The following is a 24,858-nucleotide window of genomic DNA, read 5'->3' on the forward strand; positions in this document are numbered from 1 at the left end:
TGATGCCCCCGTCTTCCTGGCAGAATCCCAACTCCCCCCCCGACTGCAGCTCCCCCTACAGGAGGTCCAGCCCCCACACCCCCTGCTCTCCTACCGGACAGCCTTCAGGAAAGTGGTCCGTGGTGCACTTGAGGAAGTCTGGCCAGCCTCGTTCTCGTTCCACGATGGTGCAAGGTCCCCGGGTGGCTTGGCAGAGGGTCTGGCTGGGCAGCTCAACTTGGCCATCCTCACACTTGGGCATGTACACGGCGCAGAGGAGGGGCTGGATCACGTCCCAGCAGCGGGGGGCATTTCGTAAACCTTGAAATAAAAAAAGAGACAGGAGTCAATGATCCCTCGACATCTGTTATTGGCAATCCCTGTCCCCTTAACAAAAATATAAAAGCTTCTTTCTCCAGAGGCCATGGGGGCCTGGAACCTGCAACAACAACAACAACAACAACAACAACAACATATTATTTATACCCCGCCCACCACCACCAATAATAATAATAATATATTATTTATACCCCGCCCACCACCAATAATAATAATAATAATAATCATCATCATCATATATTATTTATACCCCGCCCGCCAACAAGGGTCCGTATAGTTCAAGCTCTGGTTTTCCCAGTAGTGATGTATGGAAGTGAGAGCTGGACCACAAAGAAGGCTGATCGCCAAAGAATGGATGCTTTTGAATTCTGGTGCTGGAGGAGACTCTTGAGAGTCCCATGGACTGCAAGAAGATCAAACCTCTCCATTCTGAAGGAAATCAGCCCTGAGTGCTCACTGGAAGGACAGATCCTGAAGCTGAGGCTCCAAGATTTTGGGCACCTCAGGAGAAGAGAAGACTCCCTGGAAAAGACCCTGATGTTGGGAAAGATGGAGGGCAGAAGGAAAAAGGGGACGACAGAGGACAAGATGGTGGGACAGTGTTCTCAAAGCTACCAGCATGAGTCTGGCCAAACTGCGGGAGGCAGTGGAAGACAGGAGTGCCTGGTGTGCTCTGGTCCAGGGGGTCACAAAGAGTCGGACACGACTAAACAAGTAAACGACAACAACATCCCGCCCACCTGTCTGGGTTTCCCCAGCCACTCTGGGCAGCTTCCAAGAGATTAAAATACAGTAATCTATTAAACGTTAAAAGCTTCCCTGAACAGGGCTGCCTTCAGATGTCTTCTAAAAGTCTGGTAGTTGTTTTTCTCTTTGACATCTGGTGGAGGGCGTTCCACAGGGCGGGCGCCACCACCGAGAAGGCCCTCTATCTGGTTCCCTGCAACTTGCTAAAATGCACGTGCTTTAAAAGTTATAAAAGAAACAAAAAATTGCCAAGCTAGCTGACCGGCTACTCAGAACACCGTATTTGAACACAAGGAAACCAAGCCTGATGAGGAACGGTTGAAGGAGCTGGATATGTTTAGCCTGGAAAGGAGGAGACCGGGAGGAGATACGAGAGCCATCTTCCAATATCTTAAGGGCTGCCCCTTGGAAGATGGAGCAAACTTGTTTTCTCCTGCTCCAGAGTAGGACCAATGGCTTCAAGTTACAAGAACGGAGCTGTTCAACAGTAGAATGGATAATACAGTGATACCTCGGGTTAAGTACTTAATTCGTTCCGAGGTCCGTACTTAACCTGAAACTGTTCTTAACCTGAAGCACCACTTTAGCTAATGGGGCCTCCTGCTGCTGCCCTGCCGCCGGAGCACAATTTCTGTTCTTCTCCTGAAGCAAAGTTCTTAAAATGAAGCACTATTTCTCGGCTCTATTGGCCGAGGGAGCCGGCGTACAGCTTCCGGATCATGTGGCCAGCAGGATTAAGCCACTTCAGGTGTATTTAATTTACCCTTGTGTAAATTAAATACAGTGGTACCTCGGGTTACATACACTTCAGGTTACAGACTCCGCTAATTCAGAAATAGTGCTTCAGGTTAAGAACTTTGCTTCAGGATGAGAACAGAAATCTTGCAAGAAGCCTCGAATAAAATTTAAGATATTAACCGATGCTAAAGAAAGAGGCGGATTTGCCCTGCCAGACTTTAAACTTTATTATGAATCGGCCACGTTTTGCTGGCTGAGAGAATGGCTGCTTCTTGAAAATACTGACGTACTGGACCTAGAAGGTTTAAACAACGTATTTGGGTGGCATGCATATTTGTGGTATGATAAGGTTAAAGCACATAAAGCGTTTAAAAACCATATTGTCAGAAAAACACTGTTTAATGTCTGGATAAGATATAAGGACTTGCTTGAAAATAAAACCCCAAGGTGGCTGTCACCAATGGAAGCGAAGGCTCAGAACAAGCTCAATATGGAGGCCAATTGGCTGAAATATTGGGAAATTTTGGAACAAGAGGGAGACAGATTAAAACTGCAGAGTTTTGAAAAACTAAAAAATAGAGTGCAAGATTGGCTCCATTATTACCAAATAATGGAGGCATATAATTTGGATTTAAAAAAAAAAATCAAAATTGGAAACAGAACTGTTAGATCACAAAACTAAGAATTTGTCAAGAATGTATAACTTGCTGTTAAAATGGAATACTCAAGATGAAATGGTGAAATCTGCTATGATTAAATGGGCACAAGATGTTGGATATAATATTATGATGGCTGACTGGGAACAGTTATGGACCACTGGTACGAAGTTTACAGCATGTAATGCCTTAAAAGAGAATTTAATGAAAATGATTTACAGGTGGTACATGACACCAGTCAAGCTTGCAAAAATATATCACTTGCCCGATAATAAATGTTGGAAATGTAAAGAGACTGAAGGCACATTTTTTCACCTTTGGTGGACGTGCCCAAGGATTAAGACATTCTGGGAGATGATTTATAATGAAATGAAAAAGGTATTTAAATATACCTTTCTGAAGAAACCAGAGGCCTTTCCCCTGGGCATTGTCGGCCAACTGGTGCCAAAAAATGATAGAACTTTTTTAACGTATGCCACAACAGCAGCAAGAATACTCATCGTGAAATATTGGAAGACACAAGATCTACCCACCCGGGAAGAATGGCAGATGAAGGTGATGGACTACATGGAACTGGCGGAAATGACTGGCAGAATCCGAGACCAGGGAGAAGAGTTGGTGGAAGAAGATTGGAAGAAATTTAAAGCTTATTTACAGAAACATTGTAAAATTAAGGAATGTTAGAAGGATGTTGGAATGAAATAATGCTGTTTTAGCAGAAATGCTATAAAGGATTAAGAAAAAATAGATTGCTAGATGGTGAAGGAGGGAAAGTAAATTTACATTATATTAAGATAAAATAGAGGACAAAAATTGGAAAAGATGGAAAGGACTTGCTGAAATAGCTAATTGAACTAGAATACAAAAAAGGGAGGTGTGAGGAGGTCAAGGAAATAAGCAAATGAAAGATAAGCTATGGGAAGATTCTTTGTATTTTTTGTTTTTTTCTTCTTTCTTTTTTTCTTTTTTATTATTGTGATGTGATGTTTTGTATCTTTTTAATATGCTTTTTTAATTTTTTTCTTTTTGTAACCCTTTAAAATTGATAAATATTATATATATATATATAAAAGAAATCGTGCTCTGGCGGCACGGCAGCAGCGGGAGGCCCCATTAGCTAAAGTGGTGCTTCAGGTTAAGAACAGTTTCAGGTTAAGTACGGACCTCCAGTACTTAACCCGAGGTACCACTGTACAGTGGACGCTCGGGTTGCGAACGTGATCCATGCGAGATGCACGTCCGCAACCCACAGCGTTAGGACCCTTCGCCACGACAAGGGCGTTTGCCTTGTCCCTTTACCTTTACTATCTATCTATCTATCTATCTATCTATCTATCTATCTATCTGAAACACCATTCAGAAAGCCTGCAAACAGCCTGTTCAGCCCCCGCCTGCCACTTTTTGTGGCGTTCTTATGTCCCTTCCAGAGACGCGGGTGGCGCTGTGGGTTAAACCACTGAGCCTAGGACTTGTCGATCAGAAGGCCGGCGGTTCGAATCCCCGCAATGGGGTGAGTTCCCGTTGCTCGGTCCCTGCTCCTGCCAACCTAGCAGTCTGAAAGCACGTCAAAGTGCAAGTCGATAAATAGGTACCGCTCCGGCGGGAAGGTGAACGGCGTTTCTGTGCGCTGCTCTGGTTCGCCAGAAGCGATCTTAGTCATGCTGGCCACATGACCCGGAAGCTGTACGCCGGCTCCCTCGGCCGATAAAACGAGATGAGCGCCACAACCCCAGAGTCGGCCACGACTGGACCTAATGGTCAGGGGTCTCTTTACCTGTGTCCCTTCCAGGTTTGGTGCAATGCATGTTTGTGAGGCCTATACAGTGGTGCCCAGCAAGACGAATGCCTCGCAAGACAGAAAACTCGCTAGACAAAAGAGTTTTCCGTTTTGGAGGTGCTTCGCAAAACGAATTTCCTATGGACTTGCTTTGCAAGACGACAATGTCTTGCGAGTTCCTGCTGGTTTTTTCCCCTTCCCCCCCTTTTCTAAGCCGCTAAGCCGCTTATCAGCTGATCTGATCAGCAGATAAGCCGCTAAAAGCCGCTAATAGCGCTAATCCGCTAATCCGTCAATGGGCTTGCTTCGCAAGACGAAAAAACCGCTAGACGAAGAGAATCACAGAACGGATTCTTTTCATCTTGTGAGGCACCACTATACTGAACGCAAATAAAGGGGTGGGGGTTGTCTGTACAATGCCGTTTTGGAGGTGAGGCAACCAGAATGCTAGCCGGCTGCGCATATCGCATACTGCCTTTTCCAGCAAGGCTTGCCCAAAAGCAGCCTTGCCATGCCGTTTTTAAGAGGCACAACCTTTCCCAACCTGGTGCCCTCCGCAGACTTTAGACTCCCATTCGTTCCACCCAGTACCGTCCAGACATTAAAACGTGAGCAGAAAACGCTTAAGCCAAAGCAGAAGAAGAAGAAGAAGAAGAAGAAGAGGAGTTTGGATTTGATATCCCGCTTTATCACTCCCCTTCAGGAGTCTCAAAGCGGCTAACATTCTCCTTTCCCTTCCTCCCCCACAACAAACACACTGTGGGGTGAGTGGGGCTGAGAGACTTCAGAGAAGTGTGACTGGCCCAAGGTCACCCAGCAGCTGCATGTGGAGGAGCAGGGAAGCGAACCCGGTTCCCCAGATTACGAGACTACCGCTCTTAACCACTACACCACACTGCACCAGGCAACTGTGGAATCACAGGAATAAAGTGCCAGTTCCACCTCTTCCAAGCGGTGTAGTGGTTAGAGCGTCGCACTAAGACCTGGGTTCAAATCCTGACACTCGGACAAAAAGCTCACCGGGTGTGACTTTGGGGCCCGGTCACCACCTCTCATTTGAGCTTACTTCACAGGGGTGTTTTGGGGATTAAATGAGGAAAACGGTGTTTTCCTTGGAGAAAACAGTGGGATGTAAGGCAACAAACAAGCAAGTCAACAAAGCTTGCACTCTGCAACTCCAGTTCCCATCAGCCCAAGCCACTGCGGTCAACCTGATGGAAGCCGTAGTCCGCAGTGGGGGAGGCCAAGATATATCCTACACAGAGACCACATCTCTCCATTGGCTTGGAATCAACTTGATCCCCTCCCCCTCTTTCCTCTTTCCTTTCTCCTTCTGTGATGGAACTCCTATTTGGGGACTTCCCTGGCTTTTTTCAGGCCCACGTAGGACCAGTCTGGATAGTTGGCCTTGGTGAAGATTTGACGTTTTCACCCCCAAAAAGTTTTTGATTTGAGTTTCTACTGAAATGAGGCTGCATTTTAATGTTGTATTTGAATCTTGTTTTTAAGTTGTGTTTTAATCAATTGTTTTTATACCTGGTGTTAGCCGCCCTGAACCCTGGGGAGGGCGGGGTATAAATATAATCATCATCATCATCATCTGTGTAGGAAACCTTACCTTTCCCGCTCCGACCTGGCCACAGTGATCCATGCGATGGTCACCTCCAGGTTTGACTACTGTAACTCGCTCTGCGCGGGGTTGCCCTTGAAACTATCCCACAAACTCCAGCGGGTGCAGAATGCTGCAGCGAGGCTCCTCACGGGGTCTCTGCCATGGGAGCATATTCACCCAGTGCTTTTCCAGATGCATTGGCTCCCGGTGGAGTACAGGGTCAGATTTAAGGTGCTGGTTTTGACCTTTAAAGCCCTTCACGGCCTAGGACCCTCGTACCTACAGGACCGCCTCTCCTGGTATGCCCCACAGAGGACCTTAAGGTCCATAAATAGCAACACCCTAGTGGTCCCTAAGGAAGTCAGATTAGCCTCAGCCAGAGCCAGGGCCTTCTCAACACTGGCTCCCGCCTGGTGGAACGCCTTGTCTCTTGAGACCAGGGCCCTGCGGGATCTGACATCTTTCCGCAGAGCCTGTAAGAGTTGTTCCGCCTGGCCTTTGGCTTAGAATCAGTTTGATTCCCTCCTCCTCTTTCTTTTTCCTTTCTCCTCCAATGAAGAGATTGCTCCCTAATTGTTTTAATGTTGTATCTTAATCTTTTAAATTGCATTTTAATCAACTTGTTTTTATTATTAGTTGTTAGCCACCCTGAGCCCAGTCTTGGCTGGGGAGGGCGGGGTATAAATAAATTTATTATTATTATTATTATTATTATTATTATTATTATTATTATTATTATTATCTGTGTAGGAAACCTGCACATTGTTTCATAGGCCTGAGATTGCTGCCTGCAGATTATTTCCAACCTTGTGATATATGCCCACTACCTTGATGGATGCCCTTCTTACCTGTCCAGCCTGCTGTGCTGGGGAGGGAGGTTAGACCCTCCCAGAGAGCAATATGCGTGCCCTACAAATCCCTGCACAGGCCTGAATCACCCCCTGCAGACCCTACTATGCGTGGGGCCTTGGGACATGCACTCTGCACATGCTCAGAGGCCCTCTTGCTGCTTGGGAAGCAAGATTTATTTACCTCCATCTCCTGCACGGGTAACTGCTCCCCAGACTCTGCCTCTTCCTTCCACGGCCCCCACCCCTCCCCAGCTCCCCAGGGGGGCTCTTTCTTGGGCCTGGGGTTGCCACCTGTCCTGCATAATGCAGGAGTCTCCCGTATTTCAATGTCCACGGCTACGTCCTGCATTGGCACAGTTTTGCCCTTTATTTCCTAGCACAATTCAAAGTGCTGGTGCCGACCTTGAAAGCCCTAAACGGCCCTGTATCCCTGAAGGAGCGTCTCCACCCCCATCGTTCTGCCCGGACACTGAGGTCCAGCTCTGAGGGCCTTCTGCCATTTCCCTCCCTGCGAGAAGCAAGGTTACAGGGAACCAGGCACAGGGCCTTCTCGGTGGTGGCACCCTCCCTGTGGAACGCCCTCCCACCTGATGTCAAAGAGAAAACCAGACTTTTAGAAGACATCTGAAGGCAGCCCTGTTCAGGGAAGTTTTGAATGTGCGACATCTTAGTGTATTTTTGGTCTTTGTTGGAAGCTGCCCAGAGTGGCTGGGGAAATAATAGAAATAATAAATTATTATTATAAAAAATTATTATTATTTCAGGTGCCTTCTGCCTTCCTCCCTCTCTGCCAAGCTAGGGACCCCCTCCAAATGTATGTGCTTGAAAGGATGTGTGGAAGGTCTTCCACAGAGGTCTTCCAGCTATGGGTTGCCACACGCAGGCAGATGTACCAATTCATGTGTAAAGGTAAAGTTACCCCTGCCCGTACGGGCCAGTCGTGTCCGACTCTAGGGTTGTGCGCCCATCTCACTTAAGAGGCCGGGGGCCAGCGCTGTCTGGAGACACTTCCGGGTCACGTGGCCAGCGTGACGGAGCTGCTCTGGCGAGCCAGCACCAGCGCAGCACACGGAACGCCGTTTACCTTCCCGCTGGTAAGCGGTCCCTATTTATCTACTTGCACCCGAGGGTGCTTTCGAACTGCTAGGTTGGCAGGCGCTGGGACCGAGCAACGGGAGCGCACCCCGCCACGGGGATTCAAACCTCCAACCATGCGATCGGCAAGTCCTAGGCGCTGAGGCTTTTACCCACAGCGCCACCCGCTTCCCATGTGTCTGTGTGGCTAATTCTGGAATGGCCATCCTGGAAGGCTGCAAAAGATCGCAATGGATTGCTCTAAAGTCACTACAACACCAGATTTGGGGGGGGAGGAATCGTCCCCCAACTGCAGGATCCTGTATTTTGCCAGTATTTTGCGTCACGGGTGTCAACTCACTGGGGCCCTGGGTGCAAGAGCATGCACAAAATCCCCCATGGAGGGATTAGGACCCTCGTACTGACGGAACCTCGTACCTCACGGCCTAGTACTGTCGTACCTACGGGACCACCTCTCCCAGTATGCCCCACAGAGGACCTTAAGGTCCATAAATAGCAACACCCTGGAGGTCCCGGGCCCTAAGGAAGTTAGATTAGCCTCAACCAGAGGCAGGGTCTTTTCAGCAGTGGCCCCGGCCTGGTGGAACGCTCTGCCTCATGAGACCAGGGCCCTGCAGGATCAGATTTCTTTCCGCAGGGCCTGTAAGACAGAGTTGTTCCGCCTGGCCTTTGGCTTGGAGCCAATTTGATTCCCTCCCCCTCTTTTAATGTTTCCATATTTTAATGTTGTCTTTGTATCTTGTTTTGAAGTTGTATTCATTCAACTTGTTTTTATTATTGCTCGTTAGCCGCCCTGAGCCTGGCCTTGGCTGGGGAGGGCGGGGTATAAATAAAAATTATTACAGTGGTACCTCGGGTTAAGTACTTAATTCGTTCCGGAGATCTGTTCTTAACCTGAAACTGTTCTTAACTTGAAGCACCACTTTAGCTAATGGGGCCTCCTACTGCCGCCACGCTGCCGGAGCACGATTTCTGTTCTCCTCCTGAAGCAAAGTTCTTAACCTGAAGCACTATTTCTGGGTTAGGGGAGTCTGTAACCTGAAGCATATGTAACCCGAGGTACCACTGTATTCTGATGGGGATGATGGAGGGCCAGGCACCCACACATTTTGGCACGCTGCATGTCACCCAGTGGCGTAGCGTGGGGGTGCAGGGGGGGCCGGCCGCACCGGGCGCAACATCTGGGGGTTAGGGTTAGGGGGCGCAAATCCACGGGTTAGGGGGCGCAAATTACTTGCCTTGCCCCGGGTGCTGACAACCCACGCTACGCCACTGATGTCAGCCACGGTCGCGGGGCTCCCCAACCCCCGTCCAGCAGCCCCCTTACCGGACCACAGGAGCAGCTTGTCGTGCGCCTCGTCTTGCGAGCTGGAGTCCCCGGCCAGGAGGGTGGAGGTGGCGGCGTAGGGCAGCGGAGAGCCCAGGCACACGCTTTGCTGGAGCGCCTCGCATTGCGCCGCGCGCTTGCACCGCTCCTCGCCCCGGCCCGACGGCGCCGCCGCCGCCGCGCTCCCGTTGAGCCTCGAGGCCCCCGCCGCCGCCTCGCCGTCCGGGGCGCCCAGCCCCACGCCCAGCAGCCCCCAAAGCAGCCACCGGACCAGCCCTAACCGGGCCATCGGAGCGTCCGCGCCGCCTGCGCCTCCTCGGGTTTCCCCGGCCGTGCGCCTAGGGCGCACCGGGCTCCGCGCGCAAGGCGCCTCGTCCCGGGAGTCGCGGGCCGGGCTGCCTCGGCGTCGCCTCGGCCTGGGCCTGGGCCCCACCGAAGGCCATGATCCAGAGAGCCGCCCCCTCGGCCGAGGCAGCCCCCGGGATGCTTTTTCCGTCCCCCCGAAAAGTCAGGAAGGAGCTGGAGAAAGAAAAACTTGGCGCGGACTTTTGCCAAAAGTTCCCAAGCAGATGAAAAGCGTTGCAAAGTTTTGGCCGCCTCTTGCGGCAGTTCCTCCCGCCGCCGCCGCCGCCGCCGCCCGCTCCTCCTCCTCCTCCTCTTCGGGCTTCTTTGTTGCTTTTGCTCCTTTCTCAAGAATGCGGGGCCGGGGGAGGGAGCCCAAAAGAGGGAGAGGAGCCCGGGCTCGCCGCCTCCCCCTTCTGCCTCCGCGATGGAAGCGCAGCGGGGGAAGGAGACGCCGAGAGAAAGCGAGAGAGCGAGCGAAGAAGACCGAGAAGAGGGGGGGGAGAGAGAGAAATCAGACCCCCCCACTCCCCCCAAAAACCCTGGGGAGCCCAGAGAGGGGAAAAACAAGGAGCCCCGCGTATGGAGAGAGGGGCTGCCTCGCTCCCCCCCTCCCCCAAAAACACAGAAAACCCAAAACTTTCCTCCGCCTCCCGACGCGCCCTGGGAGGAAAAAAAAGTTACGTGTCCGTCGGTCACTGTCTAGCGTGACCGAGCGACGGATCTGGGGGGAGGGCAGCGCAGATTTTAAGGAGCCGGCTGGGTTATCCGAGGCAGCCTGTGCCAACTGGGTACCTTCTAGAAGTTTTGGATTACTGCCAGTGCCAGATTTACGTATAAGCTAAACAAGCTCTAGTTTAGGGCCCCACTCTCTTGGGGGCCCCCAAAAAAATTAAAGGGGGAAAAACTGGGTGTACATTTCCAAAACAGAAGATGAAAAACCAATAAAATGAAATCTACGTACAGCAACAGTGTTTTGTGTTGTGTAGGCTCCAAGGATGTAAGTCATGGGCCCCGCCTGCTCCCTAAAATATCCCTGGTTTGCTCCTTTCTATATATAGGGTTCCTACATTCTGCATAGACTGGTTGCAGGGCAACATGTGCAAATGGCTTGAGATACCTATTGGGTCCATAAATTACCACGTGGCATATATTCAACACCAAAAACAGCAACAATTTGTTGTTGACAAAGGACAGCTGGACATCTCAAGGGCCCCATTACGTTCAGTAGCTTAGGGCCTCATCAAACCTAAATCTGTGCCTGACTACAGCCCCCCCATGAGCCAATGGAATAGAAATATAATTAATTTATATTATTATTTGTTTAGTTTTTTTTTTAAAAAACACCAAATAAAACCCACAACAAACTGGGTTGCTGCATCCTAAGTCATCCTAAGAGGAGACCCATTGGAATTAGTGAATGTGGACCACTTAGGTCTGTTGTCTTCATTGGGTCTACTCTATGTAAAAAGTTAGTTGGATAGACTTGTATTTCTTTTCATACCCACTGACACGGTGAATTGAAACAGCAGATTGGCCTCAGAAGACTATGAGAGTCAGGAGAGAGGTATTATTGTTTATTTGCTTGCTTCCAGAGCAGTTTACACAACAGAACATCAAAAATAAATAAAATATTAAAATTACTATTAAAATATCATGGAAAATATTGCATAAATTATATTTGACACCAAGGAAAGAAGCTGTCCAGGATAAACCTTCACTGTTCTCCTATCACAGGCATAGGCAACCTCAGCCCTCCAGATGTTTTGGGACTATAACTCCCATGATCCTTAGCTATCAGGACCAGTGGTCAGGGATGATGGGAATTGTAGTCCCAAACTGTCAGGGGTTCAGGAGCAGAGACGCAGAGAAGGGAGGAAGCAGAGAGCGAGGGGGAGGAATCCGAAGGGAAAATGAGTGATGATGACGACCCGAGATCTCCAAGCCTAAGCAGTGAGTCAGAGGACTCCCAAAAGGGAGCCCCAGTGAGCAGAGCAAGGGGGGGATCCGGGGGGACACCCCAGGAGGAAGGGAACAGAGGAGATTCAGAGAGTAGCAGCTGGAAGTCGGGACCCACGCTCATAACTGAGGGCGGCAGCAGCTGGAAGTCGGGACCCACGCTCAAGACTGAGAGCAGCAGGGAGGAAGGTAGCCAGGCATCGGGTTCCGGAGGCTGTCAGCAGGAGGGAGGGCACGAGTCAGGGGTGGTCACGCCCTCCTCAGAGAGCGAGGCAACGGTTAAGAGGAAAGTAGAGAGTTGGGGGCGCGCGCCAAGTTCAAATGCAGCGGAAGCTGGAGCAGTAAGCAGCCCGGAGAGTGAGCCAGGTCCCAAAGCCCGCCGCAAGGAGGCAGAAGGATCAGGGGGGTCAGCGTCAGAGGAGAGTAGAAGGGAGGAGGCCCAGGGGGGCAGAAGGACCCAGAGACGTAGGGAGAGGCGAAGGAGGTGGAGCAAGGCTAGGGTATTAAGCTGGTGTGCAAGAGGCGGGGACTCAGACGGGTCTTCGCCGACCTAGGGCAGAAGGTGTAGAGCTGCACGCTGCAGTTCGGAAATGAAACCTGTAACTTAATAAAGACTCTTATAAAGTGAACGCTGGCGGACTTGGTCCTATGTGAGCTGGGACTGGGTGGCAGCTCTGACAGTAAGACCCGTCTCACAAAAGCTTCGGACACCTGATATCTCGCAGCGGAGAGAGAGGCAGCTGGAGGAGGGGATCGGTGTTTGGGAGCAAGCTCACGACGGTTAGCAGAGATGACGGAAGCAGAGACAGTTGCAGCGCTGCAACAGGCAGTTACCCAATTGAACGCGGAGGTACTGGCATCCAAGAAGAGGGAGGAGGATGCGGCAGCCGCCTACAGAGATCTCCACGCCAGGTTTGAAGCATGGGTTAAACACGGGCAGCCAGGACCCAGACCGGAGGGGGTTGGGTTGGCACGGAGAGCAGGAGGGCTTGTGGCTCACTTCGATGGGAATTTACAACAGTACCCCAATTTTCGAGCAGACGTAATGTGCGCACTGCAACTGCTGGCAAAAGACTTTAGAGATGAGGAAGAGAAAGTGGGGTTCATACTATCCCATTTGCATGGGGATGCTAAAGCGTGGCTACGCAATTTGTGGAGGGATAAAGATCCGGCGCTTCAGAATGCAGATGCCTTTATCAAAGCGATGGATGCGTGTTTTTTGTCTACTATTGATGTGGATCTTGCCCGACGGGAGATTCATGGACTAAAACAAGGGAGGGCAAGCGTCCGGCAGTACCACGCCCGCTTTTTTGCGCTGGTCAGTGCCTTAGAGTGGGACCGGGATTCGCCCCCTGTCAGAGACCTGTTCTGGGAGGGTCTAAGCTCTGCGGTCAAGGATGAGATTGCAAGGGGGGAGAGGCCCCGAAGCACGCAGGAGGTGGTCCAAAGGGCGCTGACTGTGGGGGTGAGGCTGGAAGAACGTATGGTGCAGAGATGAAGGACGTGGAGGGCGCGAAGCAGCGAGAAGTTTCTCTTTCATTCCAAGAGAAGCAGCGCGTGCGCAATCCACACCTCCGCCTGGAGGGGGAGGGGAACCGATGGAGGTTGGAGGTGCAAGGGCTCAGTCAGCAGCCAGAGCCCAAGCACCGACAGCAGTGAAAGCGAAGCCTCCTAGAGGGAACAGGAAGTGTTACATCTGCGAGGATCCAGGCCATTTGGCGAAAGAGTGTCCCCGGAGGCTCCACAAGCACACTGCAGCCTCAGCAATGGTGACTGCAGCAACGCAGCAAGGAGAACCACAGCAGGGAAACGACGATGTCTGGCTGGAGACAGAGGCACTGGGGCCCAGCCAGACGCATCAGTGAAGCAGTCCCCAGCGATCTTGCAACCCACGGACCCCCTCCCACCCAAACCAGTAGTGCAGCTCACAGCATCTCTCCAGCTACCCGATGGCGTCACTATCGAAGTGCCGCTTTCTGTGGATTCTGGAAGCAACGCAGACTTTATAGCGCAGGATTTTGTGGAGCAGCACGCTATACAGCTACTGCCTGCCACTCTGCCCCTGCAAGTCGTCACAGTGGATGGCAGAGAGTTGCTAGGGGGGCAGGTGGTGAAGCAAACGCCACCGATGGTGATGCGCCTTGGCAACCACAGGGAAGTCATCAGTTTTAATGTCACCCAACTGTCGGACACGCCCATTGTGTTGGGCATGAGTTGGCTGGACAGGCACAGTCCGACACTGGCTTGGTACCAGAGACAGCTGATCTTCGGCTCCTCTTATTGCGCAGAACACTGCATCCTGCCCAGACAGGAGGGAGAGGAGGAGGAATCACAACTGCAGTTGGGAACGTTGCAAGCAGTCCCCCACAAATACGCAGACTTTCTGGAGGTCTTCTGCGAGAAAGAGGCTGACAAGCTACCACCGCACAGGCAATATGACTGCAAGATTGACCTCCTACCAGGGGCGACGCTGCCGAAAGGGAAGCTGTATTCCATGTCTGAGGACGAATTACAGGAACTCAAACAGTTCATAGATCACAATTTGCAGCGCGGTTTCATCCGGGAGTCCAGGGCAGTAGGGGGCAGTCCTGTTTTCTTCGTGAAGAAGAAAGACACGCCCCAAAAAAGACTGGTGGTGGATTTTCGCCTCTTAAACAAGATGACCAAGCCTTCTGATTTCCCCATGCCCAGGATTGACGACCTACTAGCGACGGTGCGCAATGGACGCGTGTTCACCAAGTTGGACCTGCGAGGTGCGTACAATCTCATCCGCATGAGGGAGGGCGATGAGTGGAAGACAGCCATGTTCACGCCTCTGGGCACCTACGAATACAGAGTGATGCCGTTTGGATTGCAAAACGGTTCTCACTGTTTCCAGGCTTTCATGCATCATGTGTTGGCGGGACTCCTTTACAAGAAGTGCGTCTGCTTTCTGGATGACATCCTGATATTCTCCGAATCGCAGCAAGCCCATGACCAAGATGTTCGGGAGGTGCTGAAGAGGCTGCAGCAGCATAGACTGTACGCCAAACTGGAGAAGTGCCAGTTCGACACGACGGAGGTGGATTTCTTGGGTTACAAGTTGTCGGACAAGGGGCTAGCCATGGACAGCGCCAAGGTTCGTGCGGTGTTGGATTGGAAGAGCCCGCGCAACCGGAAGGAGGTCCAGCGGTTTGTCGGCTTCGCCAACTTCTATCGCAAGTTTATCAAGGGGTTCGCGATGCAGACGGCGGCCATTACGGACACGCTAAGCTCCAAGAAAAAGAAATTCATCTGGACGGAGCAGGCGGAGCAGTCCTTTCAAGCACTCAAGCGTCTCTTCGCGTCGGAAGAGCAACTGCTGCATATCGACCCCAGCAGACCGATGCGGGTAGAGACAGACGCGTCCGATAGAGCAGTGGGAGCTGTCCTGCTGCAAAGGGACCCACAGGGGGTCTGGAGGCCGGGAGCGTTCTACTCCAGAAAGCTCAGCAAGTCGGAGCAGAACTACACCATCTGGGACAGGGAGTTGCTGGCCATTCATGCAGCTTTCAAGGCGTGGAGGCACTTCCTGATCGGCGCCAAGCACACGGTGCAGGTCTGCACGGATCACAAGAATCTGGAGCACTGGCGCACGGCTCAGTTCCTGAACCAGAGGCAGATACGTTGGGCGGAGTTCTTTGCTGACTTCAATTTCCGAATAGAGTACGTCCCAGGCGACACCAACGTCATGGCGGATGCACTGTCCCGCAAACCGCAATACCTCGAAGAGGCGACGCCAGCGGCAGCCATGCACATCTTCGCGCCAACAGCGTGGGCGTGCGCTTCAGCCACAGTAGACCTGGATGCGGTGCGGCGGGCGTTGCAGGACGACTCCTTCGCGCAGGCGAAGATGGCAGAGGTGCACAAGGGCACGGCGAAGGGCGACGAGTTCCAGATACGAGACGGCTTGCTCTTACGTAAAGGGGCCATCTACGTGCCGGGAGACGAACTTCGCGCCAGGGTACTGCAGCAGCTGCACGACGCACCCACGGCCGGGCACTTTGGCACGGAAAAAACGGTGGAATTAGTCGCAAGGGACTTTTGGTGGCCCAGACTGAGAGGGGAAGTCGCGGACTACGTTGCGAGGTGCGACACCTGCCAGAGGGCCAAACCGGTGCACAAACCACCGGCGGGACTGCTGGAACCGCTGCAAACGCCGTTTGAACCGTGGGAGAGGGTGGCCCTGGACTTTGTTACGGATCTACCCAGCTCGAGAGGCAAGACAGCTGTACTAGTGGTGGTGGACTTGTTCACCAAGATGGCACATTTCATTCCGTGTGCGAAGGTGGCCACGGCGGAACAAACCGCCAAACTGTTCATAGATCACGTGTTCAAAGTGCATGGTCTGCCGCGGTCTATCCTGTCCGACCGCGGGCGCCAGTTCGTCTCGAATTTCTGGCAGAAGCTGATGAGTTTTCTAAATGTCAAGGTCGATCTGGCATCAGCAAGACACCCGCAGACCAACGGGCAAGCAGAGAGGGTCAATGCCATCATGCAGCAGTACCTGAGATGCTATGCCAATCAACAACCTGCGACCTGGGTGGATTACCTGCCGCTCGCCGAGTTCGCTTACAACAACACGAAGCACGTGTCCACAGGGGTGACGCCGTTCTTCGCCAACAATGGGAGGAATCCCAGAACCTTCCCGGGACGGGAGAGAGTGGGGGACGGAGAACCACAGACGGCGGACGCGTTCGCGTCAGAGTTGCAGGCGGTACACGATCAACTCAGACGGCAGCTGGAGCTAGCTAAGCACGCCTACAAGGTGCAAGCTGACAAGCACAGGCGGGTTGGCGAAGAGATCCAAGTGGGAGACTGGGTCTGGTTGGCAGCCCACGCAGTGCCGACCAGGTCACTAGCCAAGAAGAAGTTGGGGCACAAGCAAATTGGTCCGTACCAAGTCGAAGCACAGATCAACCCGGTAGCCTTCCGACTGGTGCTGCCGGAGGGTTCCAGAATGCATCCGGTGTTCCACAGGTCGGTGCTCACTCCCTACAAGGCACCTCACAGATTCCAGGAGCCAGGGACGGCACCGAGTCCGTTCCGGGAGCGGACGGAGACGCGAGGGGTGACGCAGCAAGACCCCATCAACGAGGTCACGGAGATTTTGGACTCCAGATGGGGGGAAGAGGGAGTCGAATACCTCCTAGCCAGAGAGGGCACCCGGGCCAGCGCCAATAGCTGGGTGCCAGACTACGCTCTGGAGGAACCCCTGCTCAAGGACGAGTTTCATGCCCTTTTCCCACACAGACCCATGCCAGCGAGCTTCTTCGACGACTGGCTGTTCACGCCCACACTTTCTTCCAGCACGTTCCATGGATTCGACTCGGACGGGGAACCCGCGCTGAGCACCCGTTCCCCAGAAGGATCGCCGGCGGGTTCGGCGTCAGACACCTCGTATTGGTGGGACGATCGACCGGAGGAGCAATGGCGCCGGAAGTGGCTGGAGATGCCAGGTCGAGCGACCGACGCAGAGACTGACATGGACGTGTTCGGGGAGGACCTTGGGTTCGAGCACGGCGGTACAGAGATGGAAGCGGAACAGGTCAACGTCGGCGACCGCGAGGAGGAAGACTCGGAGGTCTTCAGTTGGCGGCCAACCACGGGGAGCGAACTGTATCCGGCATTCCCTCCCGTGATGATGGAGCACCCAGCACCCACAACTGAAAGCGGGGAGGGGGGAAGGGGGGGCTTCGAGGGGGGGATGGATGTCAGGGGTTCAGGAGCAGAGACGCAGAGAAGGGAGGAAGCAGAGAGCGAGGGGGAGGAATCCGAAGGGAAAATGAGTGATGATGACGACCCGAGATCTCCAAGCCTAAGCAGTGAGTCAGAGGACTCCCAAAAGGGAGCCCCAGTGAGCAGAGCAAGGGGGGGATCCGGGGGGACACCCCAGGAGGAAGGGAACAGAGGAGATTCAGAGAGTAGCAGCTGGAAGTCGGGACCCACGCTCATAACTGAGGGCGGCAGCAGCTGGAAGTCGGGACCCACGCTCAAGACTGAGAGCAGCAGGGAGGAAGGTAGCCAGGCATCGGGTTCCGGAGGCTGTCAGCAGGAGGGAGGGCACGAGTCAGGGGTGGTCACGCCCTCCTCAGAGAGCGAGGCAACGGTTAAGAGGAAAGTAGAGAGTTGGGGGCGCGCGCCAAGTTCAAATGCAGCGGAAGCTGGAGCAGTAAGCAGCCCGGAGAGTGAGCCAGGTCCCAAAGCCCGCCGCAAGGAGGCAGAAGGATCAGGGGGGTCAGCGTCAGAGGAGAGTAGAAGGGAGGAGGCCCAGGGGGGCAGAAGGACCCAGAGACGTAGGGAGAGGCGAAGGAGGTGGAGCAAGGCTAGGGTATTAAGCTGGTGTGCAAGAGGCGGGGACTCAGACGGGTCTTCGCCGACCTAGGGCAGAAGGTGTAGAGCTGCACGCTGCAGTTCGGAAATGAAACCTGTAACTTAATAAAGACTCTTATAAAGTGAACGCTGGCGGACTTGGTCCTATGTGAGCTGGGACTGGGTGGCAGCTCTGACACAAACCATCTGGAGGGCCGAGTTTGCCTATGCGTGTCCTATAGGTTGGAGAGGGTGAGTGTTGGTCAGCACTTACCGTATTTTTTGCTCTATAAGGCTCACTTTTTCCCTCCTAAAAAGTAAGGGGAAATGTGTGTGCGTCTTATGGACCGAATGCAGGCTGCGCAGCTATCCCAGAAGCCAGAACAGCAAGAGGGATTGCTGCTTTCACTGCACAGCGATCCCTCTTGCTGCTCTGGCTTCTGAGATTCAGAATATTTTTTTCCTTGTTTTCCTCCTCCAAAAACTAGGTGCGCCTTGTGGTCTGGTACGTCTTATAGAGCGAAAAATACGGTACCTCCATATTGGAAACTGATATGCCAGGAGATCGGTCAATGCATACATCCATCTCCAACTTTAGTGCTATTAAATATATTATTGGATAGAAATCTGGATACTGATCAGGGCTGGATTAACTATTAAGCAAATAAGCACGTGTTTAGGGCATCATTCCATTGCTGGGTTTTTAACAGTAATGGTCACAAATTGCTCAGCTGATTTATATTAAAAATCCCAACAGAAAACTGTGCAGCAAGACAGGCCAGATGCCTAATCTCTACTAAGTATAGAAGCAGATTTGTTGTGTAAAATTGGTTCTGAGGATCTGATCAAAGATTGCAATGGGGGGGGGGAGAACAGGATAATTTTTTTCAAATAGAAATAAAATGGAAGTATACAAAAAAAGCATTATTTTCCATCTTGCTGTAGGTTTCGTTTCGTTTCAAAAAATAAGTTTTATTTTATGGTTCATTATTGTTTATATTGATCACTGCAGATGGTGACAGCAGTCACGAAATTAAAAGACGCCTGCCTCTTGAGAGAAAAGCAATGACAAACCTAGACAGCATCTTAAAAAGCAGAGACATCACCTTGCCAACAAAGGTCCGTATAGTTAAAGCTACGGTTTTCCCAATAGTGATGTATGGAAGCAAGAGCTGGACCATAAAGAAGGCTGATCGCAGAAGAATGGATGCTTTTGAATTATGGTGCTGGAGGAGATTCTTGAGAGTCCCATGGACTGCAAGAAGATCCAACCTCTCCATTCTGAAGGAAATCAGCCCTGAGTGCTCACTGGAAGGACAGATCCTGAAGCTGAGGCTCCAAGACTTTGGCCACCTCATGAGAAGAGAAGACTCCCTGGAAAAGACCCTGATGTTGGGAAAGATGGAGGACACAAGGAGAAGGGGACGACAGAGGACGAGATGGTTGGACAATGTTCTCAAAGATACCAGCATGAGTTTGACCAAACTGCGGGAGGCAGTGGAAGACAGGAGTGCCTGGCGTGCTCTGGTCCATGGGGTCACGAAGAGTCGGATACGACTAAACGACTAAACAACAACAAAGGGATATAATTTGCAGGAATATTAGACATGACTTCCTGGATCAGAGCAAGGTTGGGCCAACATTCCAGTTTGGATCCAAAGAGTCCTTTCTTTCGGTGGAAGGTGCTGTCTCTGTTTAATAAAACTCCTTCCCCTGGAAGTATGGAGATTTGTCCAATCACAACCTAAAGTCTCCAATGGTAACCAGCTACATATTTCTACAAATTTCACATGCTAGGCATAGCAGTGTTGGCAATCTACTCTAGCATCTGCCCTATGGATGTTTTGAGCTGCCAATCCCAACAGCCTCAGCTAGCATGGCTGTACTGGCTGGGGCTGATGGGAGTTGAAATCCAAAACATCTGGACGGGCACCAGATTGGAGAAGACTGGACAATCCCTCAACATCTGGAAAGCAAAAGTAACCTGTTTCTGAAAGGGCCATCCCAACCATAACCTGTAAGATAAGGCAGGAACATAAGAACAGCCCTACTGGACCAGACCAAAGCAGAGTTTCTCGAACCCAGTACCGGGTTTCTTTGGGAAATTTGAAGTCAAACCTAACTGCTAGTTAGTATGTGAAGGGGTTAAGGACCACAGAGTTCTAAATTGCTAGCGTAGTCTCAGTTATATCACACACACCCTTCTCCTAAGAGTAAGGCTTGTTTTCTGTTCCGTTTCTCTCTCTCGCTCTCTCCATTCATGCTACACACAACAGAGGCAAACATGCCTGAACATATCCCTTTGCCTGAAACATGTGTCTCAGGCTGCCCTTGCTGGGTTTTCCCCCCAACTAAGAACCTTTGCCTGCATTTTATCATTGTTGCTAAGGGCAATGCATGACTGTAAGTAAAGTATACTTTAAACTTACTTCACTGTGTGGTCTGTTTCTTTGCTGGAGGGGGCCAGTTGCCTCAAACAGCTGGAACGACGGGAAGTCCCACATATAACACACCAAAGTCATCCTAACGGGATGTCGTTTATTTATTTCATAAGATTTATACACTGCTTGATTGTAAAAACAACAACCCTCAAAGCAGTTTAAAAGGTAAAGGGACCCCTGACCATTAGGTCCAGTCGTGACCGACTCTGGGGTTGCAGCGCTCATCTCGCTTTATTGGCTGAGGGAGTCGGTGTACAACTTCCGGGTCATGTGGCCAGCATGACTAAGCCGCTTCTGGCGAACCAGAAGAGCGCATGGAAACGCTGTTTACCTTCCCGCCGGAGCGATACCTATTTATCTACTTGCACTTTGACATGCTTTCGGACTGCTAGGTTGGCAGGAGCAGGGACCGAGCAACGGGAGCTCACCCCGTCGCAGGGATTTGAACTGCCAACCTTCTGATCAGCAAGTCCTAGGCTCTGTGGCTTAACCCACAGTGCCACCTGCATCCCTCAAAGCCGTTTACAAAAAGATAAAACAATAAAACTGAGGAAAAAATACAACCCTGAGCTTGGATAACAGAGGGGAAGCTTAGAGCTACCCTAGACTCTAATTGGCTAAGAAATGGAAAACCACAGGAACCATCCTCTGCTGCCTTCTGCGTGTTGGGGCTGGAATAACCCTACTCATTGCCCCCCCCCCGACTGACTGTTAAGGCCTAAGGTCACAAATTTATTTCACACAGGGAAGATGGGATATACTAGTCCAGGCTAAAATCCTCTTGTGCACTGCTCCCTATATTGCGAAGACCTTAGTGATCCACTGTTGTCATCAGAATAAGTATAACTGCTTGTACGTGCCTTAAGTGTGGGCATTGTGTGTTGTGGGAAGGCTGCTACTCAGAAATCCAAAATTGGGGTCCTGGGGTTTTGGGAGGGGGGAATACACTTGAGCCAGAATGAAGAAGCACATTTGCTAGGCAGTGAACCCGGGTTCAAAGCTTACAGTATTTTGGTTTTTGCCTGGGTTTTTGGACGCCATTGGGACTCTCTGAAAGAGTCGCTTGCATGAGGAACCCCTTTCACACAATAAACCCCCATTCGGAAGCACCCCGGGCAACGGGTGATATTTTCCCCAAGTGAGATTTCTGAAAGAGAAATCCTGCGCCATTCACATTAATGTTCCCTTTCCTACCCCCTTTCCTCACTCTTGAGCCACTATCCTTTCAGTCTTCAACAAGCCACTTTTGCCGCGGATAATTTTTTAAAATACCCCAGCTGCTATCGCTACTGGGTTTGAAATAGTCTTTGCGAGCGTTTTACCTGTGTATGTATGTTTAACGGTTTTATTATCTTTATATTTTTTTTAAATTAGGTTTTGTTAACATATAATTTCCAACAATCACATAACTTCTTATCTTATACATTGTTTTAGACTTCCATCCACACCTCTGATGATTTCCATTCTTTATCACTTATTCTGCATTTCTTAATATATCTAATACTCTTGATTATCATCAACTAATAATTCTCCTCATAGTCTTTCTTGCAATATTTCATATAGTTCTCCTTACAAAACTTCTTGCAGTCCTACTAGTGTAATCTGTTAATTACTACTACTTTTCAAATAGTTCATATATTTACTTCAGTCTTCTAAGAATCTCTGGGCCTGCAGGTTTCGAATCCTTCCAGTTAATTTATCCAATTCTGCATAGTCCATCAATTTCATTAACGGTTTTAACAATGTTTTTATAACTGCAGTGGCTTCCTATATGTTCCTATACGGTGTGGCGGAATCGCTTTGAGGACCCTTGTACCTACGGGACTGCCTCTCCTGGTATGTCCCACGGAGGACCTTACGGTCTTCAAACAAAAACATCTTGGAGGTCCTGGGTCACAGGGAGGTTAGGCTGGCCTCAACCAGAGCCAGGGCCTTTTCAGTACTGGCCCCGACTTGGTGGAACGCTCTGTCCCAAGAGACCAGGGCCCTGCGGGACTTGACATCTTTCCGCAGGGCCTGCAAGACAGAGCTGTTCCGCCAGGCCTTTGGCCAAGGCACAGTCTGACCCCATCCTTCTGTAATCCTTAAAGCACTATAGCCCAATGGTTGCCATTAATTTGATTCTGAATTGATTTTAGAATTAATTGATTTTAGAATGCTGTGTCACTTTTATTGTTGTTAGCTGCTCTGAGCACGGCTTCGGCTGGGGAGGGCGGGAAGTAAATAAATTTTTATTATTTTATATTATTATTCAGAGGACGCTCACCCTCAAAAAAAGGCTGGTGTGTGTGGTGGGGGGGGTAGAGAAAGAGGGAGAAATTAATCCTGCAATCTTGAGGACCACCAGGCGTTATGGAAGGTGAAATTCACACATTGCTTTGCAAAGCCAGGTTTGGAGACGAGCCTCTCCGGGCAGCGCAGAGAGAATCCGCCATCGATGGCAATCCTGGACGCATCTTAGAGCAACAGGTCTGGCTAGAAACCGAGGCAACAGCCTTCCGGGCTTCCCGGCCGAGTCCAGGCTCCATCGCAGGCCAGGCCTCTCCGCCAAACAGGCTCCCTCTGTGCCTCTCTGCTCTCTGACGCTGCTGCGCTTCTTGGCCTGCAAAGCGGGACGTGGGTGGCTTTGCTCCTACTCCAGCGGCGCTCTGTTTGCTGGGAGGCGGAGGGGGGCTCTGGGGCTGCCAGGGCCGGGAGTCTGTGGGTGGGTGGTCCCCCTGCCTGGAGGCCTCCCTCCCTCCCTCCTCCCCTCTCCTGCCTGCCTGAGTGCAGCTGCTCAGCCATCTTTCCATGCACCGAAGGACCACGGAGTGACCGGCTGCCTCCGTCTCTCGCCCGGAATTCAAAGGGGGCAAAGCCTTGGAAGCAATGTTGTCACCAGGGAGGTCAAGGTGGGTGGTGCTTCCAGTGAAGGGTTGGGGTCTCCTGCGCTTCCGGCAGTGGGGGGGGGTCCAGGTTTGGAGACCGGGGGCTGCCCTGCAGGGGTTCTGGCAGAGATCCTGAGCCCTACGGTCACAGATCTGCCTTGCTCGCTTTCTGGCTTTTGGACCAGTTAAAAAGCAACAGCAACCTTGCTTCTTAGACTGCAAAACAAAGAAAAGTTTCTTGCACTCCTGATATGCCCAGAGGCCGCTTTGTGCCGTGAGCCTCCTCCCAGCGCCTGCCATCGTGGCAGAAAAGGTCTGGAGGTGGAAAGGCAGTCTGGCTTTTTGTTGTTGTTTTTTTGTTGTTGTTGTTGTTTTAAATTTTATTAGGTTTTAACAATAAAAAGTATAGAAAAAATACAAAGACAAGATTACCAAATCACAAAATACATAAAAATACAAGCATAAAGCACAAAAATACACGTTACAAAATACAAACACATACATTAAACACCAAAAATGAGAAGAAGAAAAAAAGACATATAGAAAAACACAAAAATTCCCTCTTTCTTAATTTTACATCTTAAAGGCAGTCTGGCTTTTTGGACGGGTGGTGTTTTCCAGCAGGTGAGATTTCTGAGAGAGAAATCACCCACCTTTCGCACCGACGCTCCTGCCTTAACCCCCTTTTCTCAGCCTGAAGCCCCCATTCTCCGGATCTCAAACAAGCTGCTTTTTCAGCAGAGATTCTTTAATATCCCAGCTGTTGTCTCCATTGGGTCTGAAATCGTTTCTGCAAGCGTTTTACCCCTTTCTGTATATTTAACGGTGTTTGTGCATCCGCAGTGGTTTCCTATACAGTATGTTTTTTTTTTCCTAATGGTTTTGAAGTGCAGGAGAGAGAGGAGGGATGAATCCTGCAATCTTGAGGACCACCAGGCATTATGGAAGGTGCAGTTCACACATTGCTTTGCAAAGCCAGGTTTGGAGACGGGCCACGAAAACATCTCTCTCTGCCTCTCCGGGCAGCGCAGAGAGAATCCGCCATCGATGGCCCTCCTGGACGCATCTTAGAGCAACAGGTCTGGCTAGAATCTGAGGCAACAGCCTTCCGGGCTTCCCGGCCGAGTCCAGGCTCCATCGCAGGCCAGGCCTCTCCGCCAAACAGGCTCCCTCTGTGCCTCTCTGCTCTCTGACGCTGCTGCGCTTCTTGGCCTGCGAAGCGGGACGTGGGTGGCTTTGCTCCTACTCCAGCGGCACTCTGTTTGCCGGGAGGCGGAGGGGGGCTCTGGGGCTGCCAGGGCAGGGAGCCTGTGGGTGGGTGGTCCCCCTGCCTGGAGGCCTCCCTCCCTCCCTCCCTCCCTCCTCCCCTCTCCTGCCTGCCTGAGTGCAGCTGCTCAGCCATCTTTCCATGCACAGAAGGACAGTGCCTCTGTCTCTCTCTCTCTCTCCTTGGTACTGGGAATTTAAAACTTAGCAGCATAAGAAGTAGAATCATAGAATCATAGAGTTGGAAGAGACCACAAGGGCCATCGAGTCCAACCCCCTGCCAAGCAGGAAACACCATCAGAGCACTCCTGACATATGGTTGTCAAGCCTCTGCTTAAAGACCTCCAAAGTAGGAGACTCCACCACACTCCTTGGCAGCAAATTCCACTGTCAAACAGCTCTTACTGTCAGGAAGTTCTTCCTAATGTTTAGGTGGAATCTTCTTTCTTGTAGTTTGGATCCATTGCTCCGTGTCCACTTCTCTGGAGCAGCAGAAAACAACCTTTCTCCCTCCTCTATGTGACATCCTTTT

At 51.2% G+C, this 24,858-nt stretch overlaps 1 protein-coding gene across 2 annotated transcripts in view; it reads right to left on the minus strand.

Annotated features, from left to right (window-relative positions):
* The window catches only part of SMO (smoothened, frizzled class receptor), a 35,506-nt gene extending 25,553 nt beyond the window's left edge, over nt 1-9,953 (minus strand). For both annotated transcript variants that reach the window (XR_014223669.1, XM_082238820.1), the window contains exons 1-2: nt 9,122-9,953; nt 95-300 (exon numbers count right to left, since the gene is read on the minus strand). Coding sequence is in view for 1 of the 2 variants with exons in the window: in XM_082238820.1 (XP_082094946.1) it covers nt 95-300; nt 9,122-9,410 (495 nt within the window). In the remaining variant the exon portion in view is untranslated. The remainder of the gene's footprint in view (nt 1-94; nt 301-9,121) is intronic.
* Between the last annotated feature and the right edge of the window lie 14,905 nt (nt 9,954-24,858).

This window comes from Podarcis vaucheri (genome assembly GCF_965113315.1).
Source record: "Podarcis vaucheri genome assembly, chromosome: 10".
NCBI classification, from domain to species: domain Eukaryota; kingdom Metazoa; phylum Chordata; class Lepidosauria; order Squamata; family Lacertidae; genus Podarcis; species Podarcis vaucheri.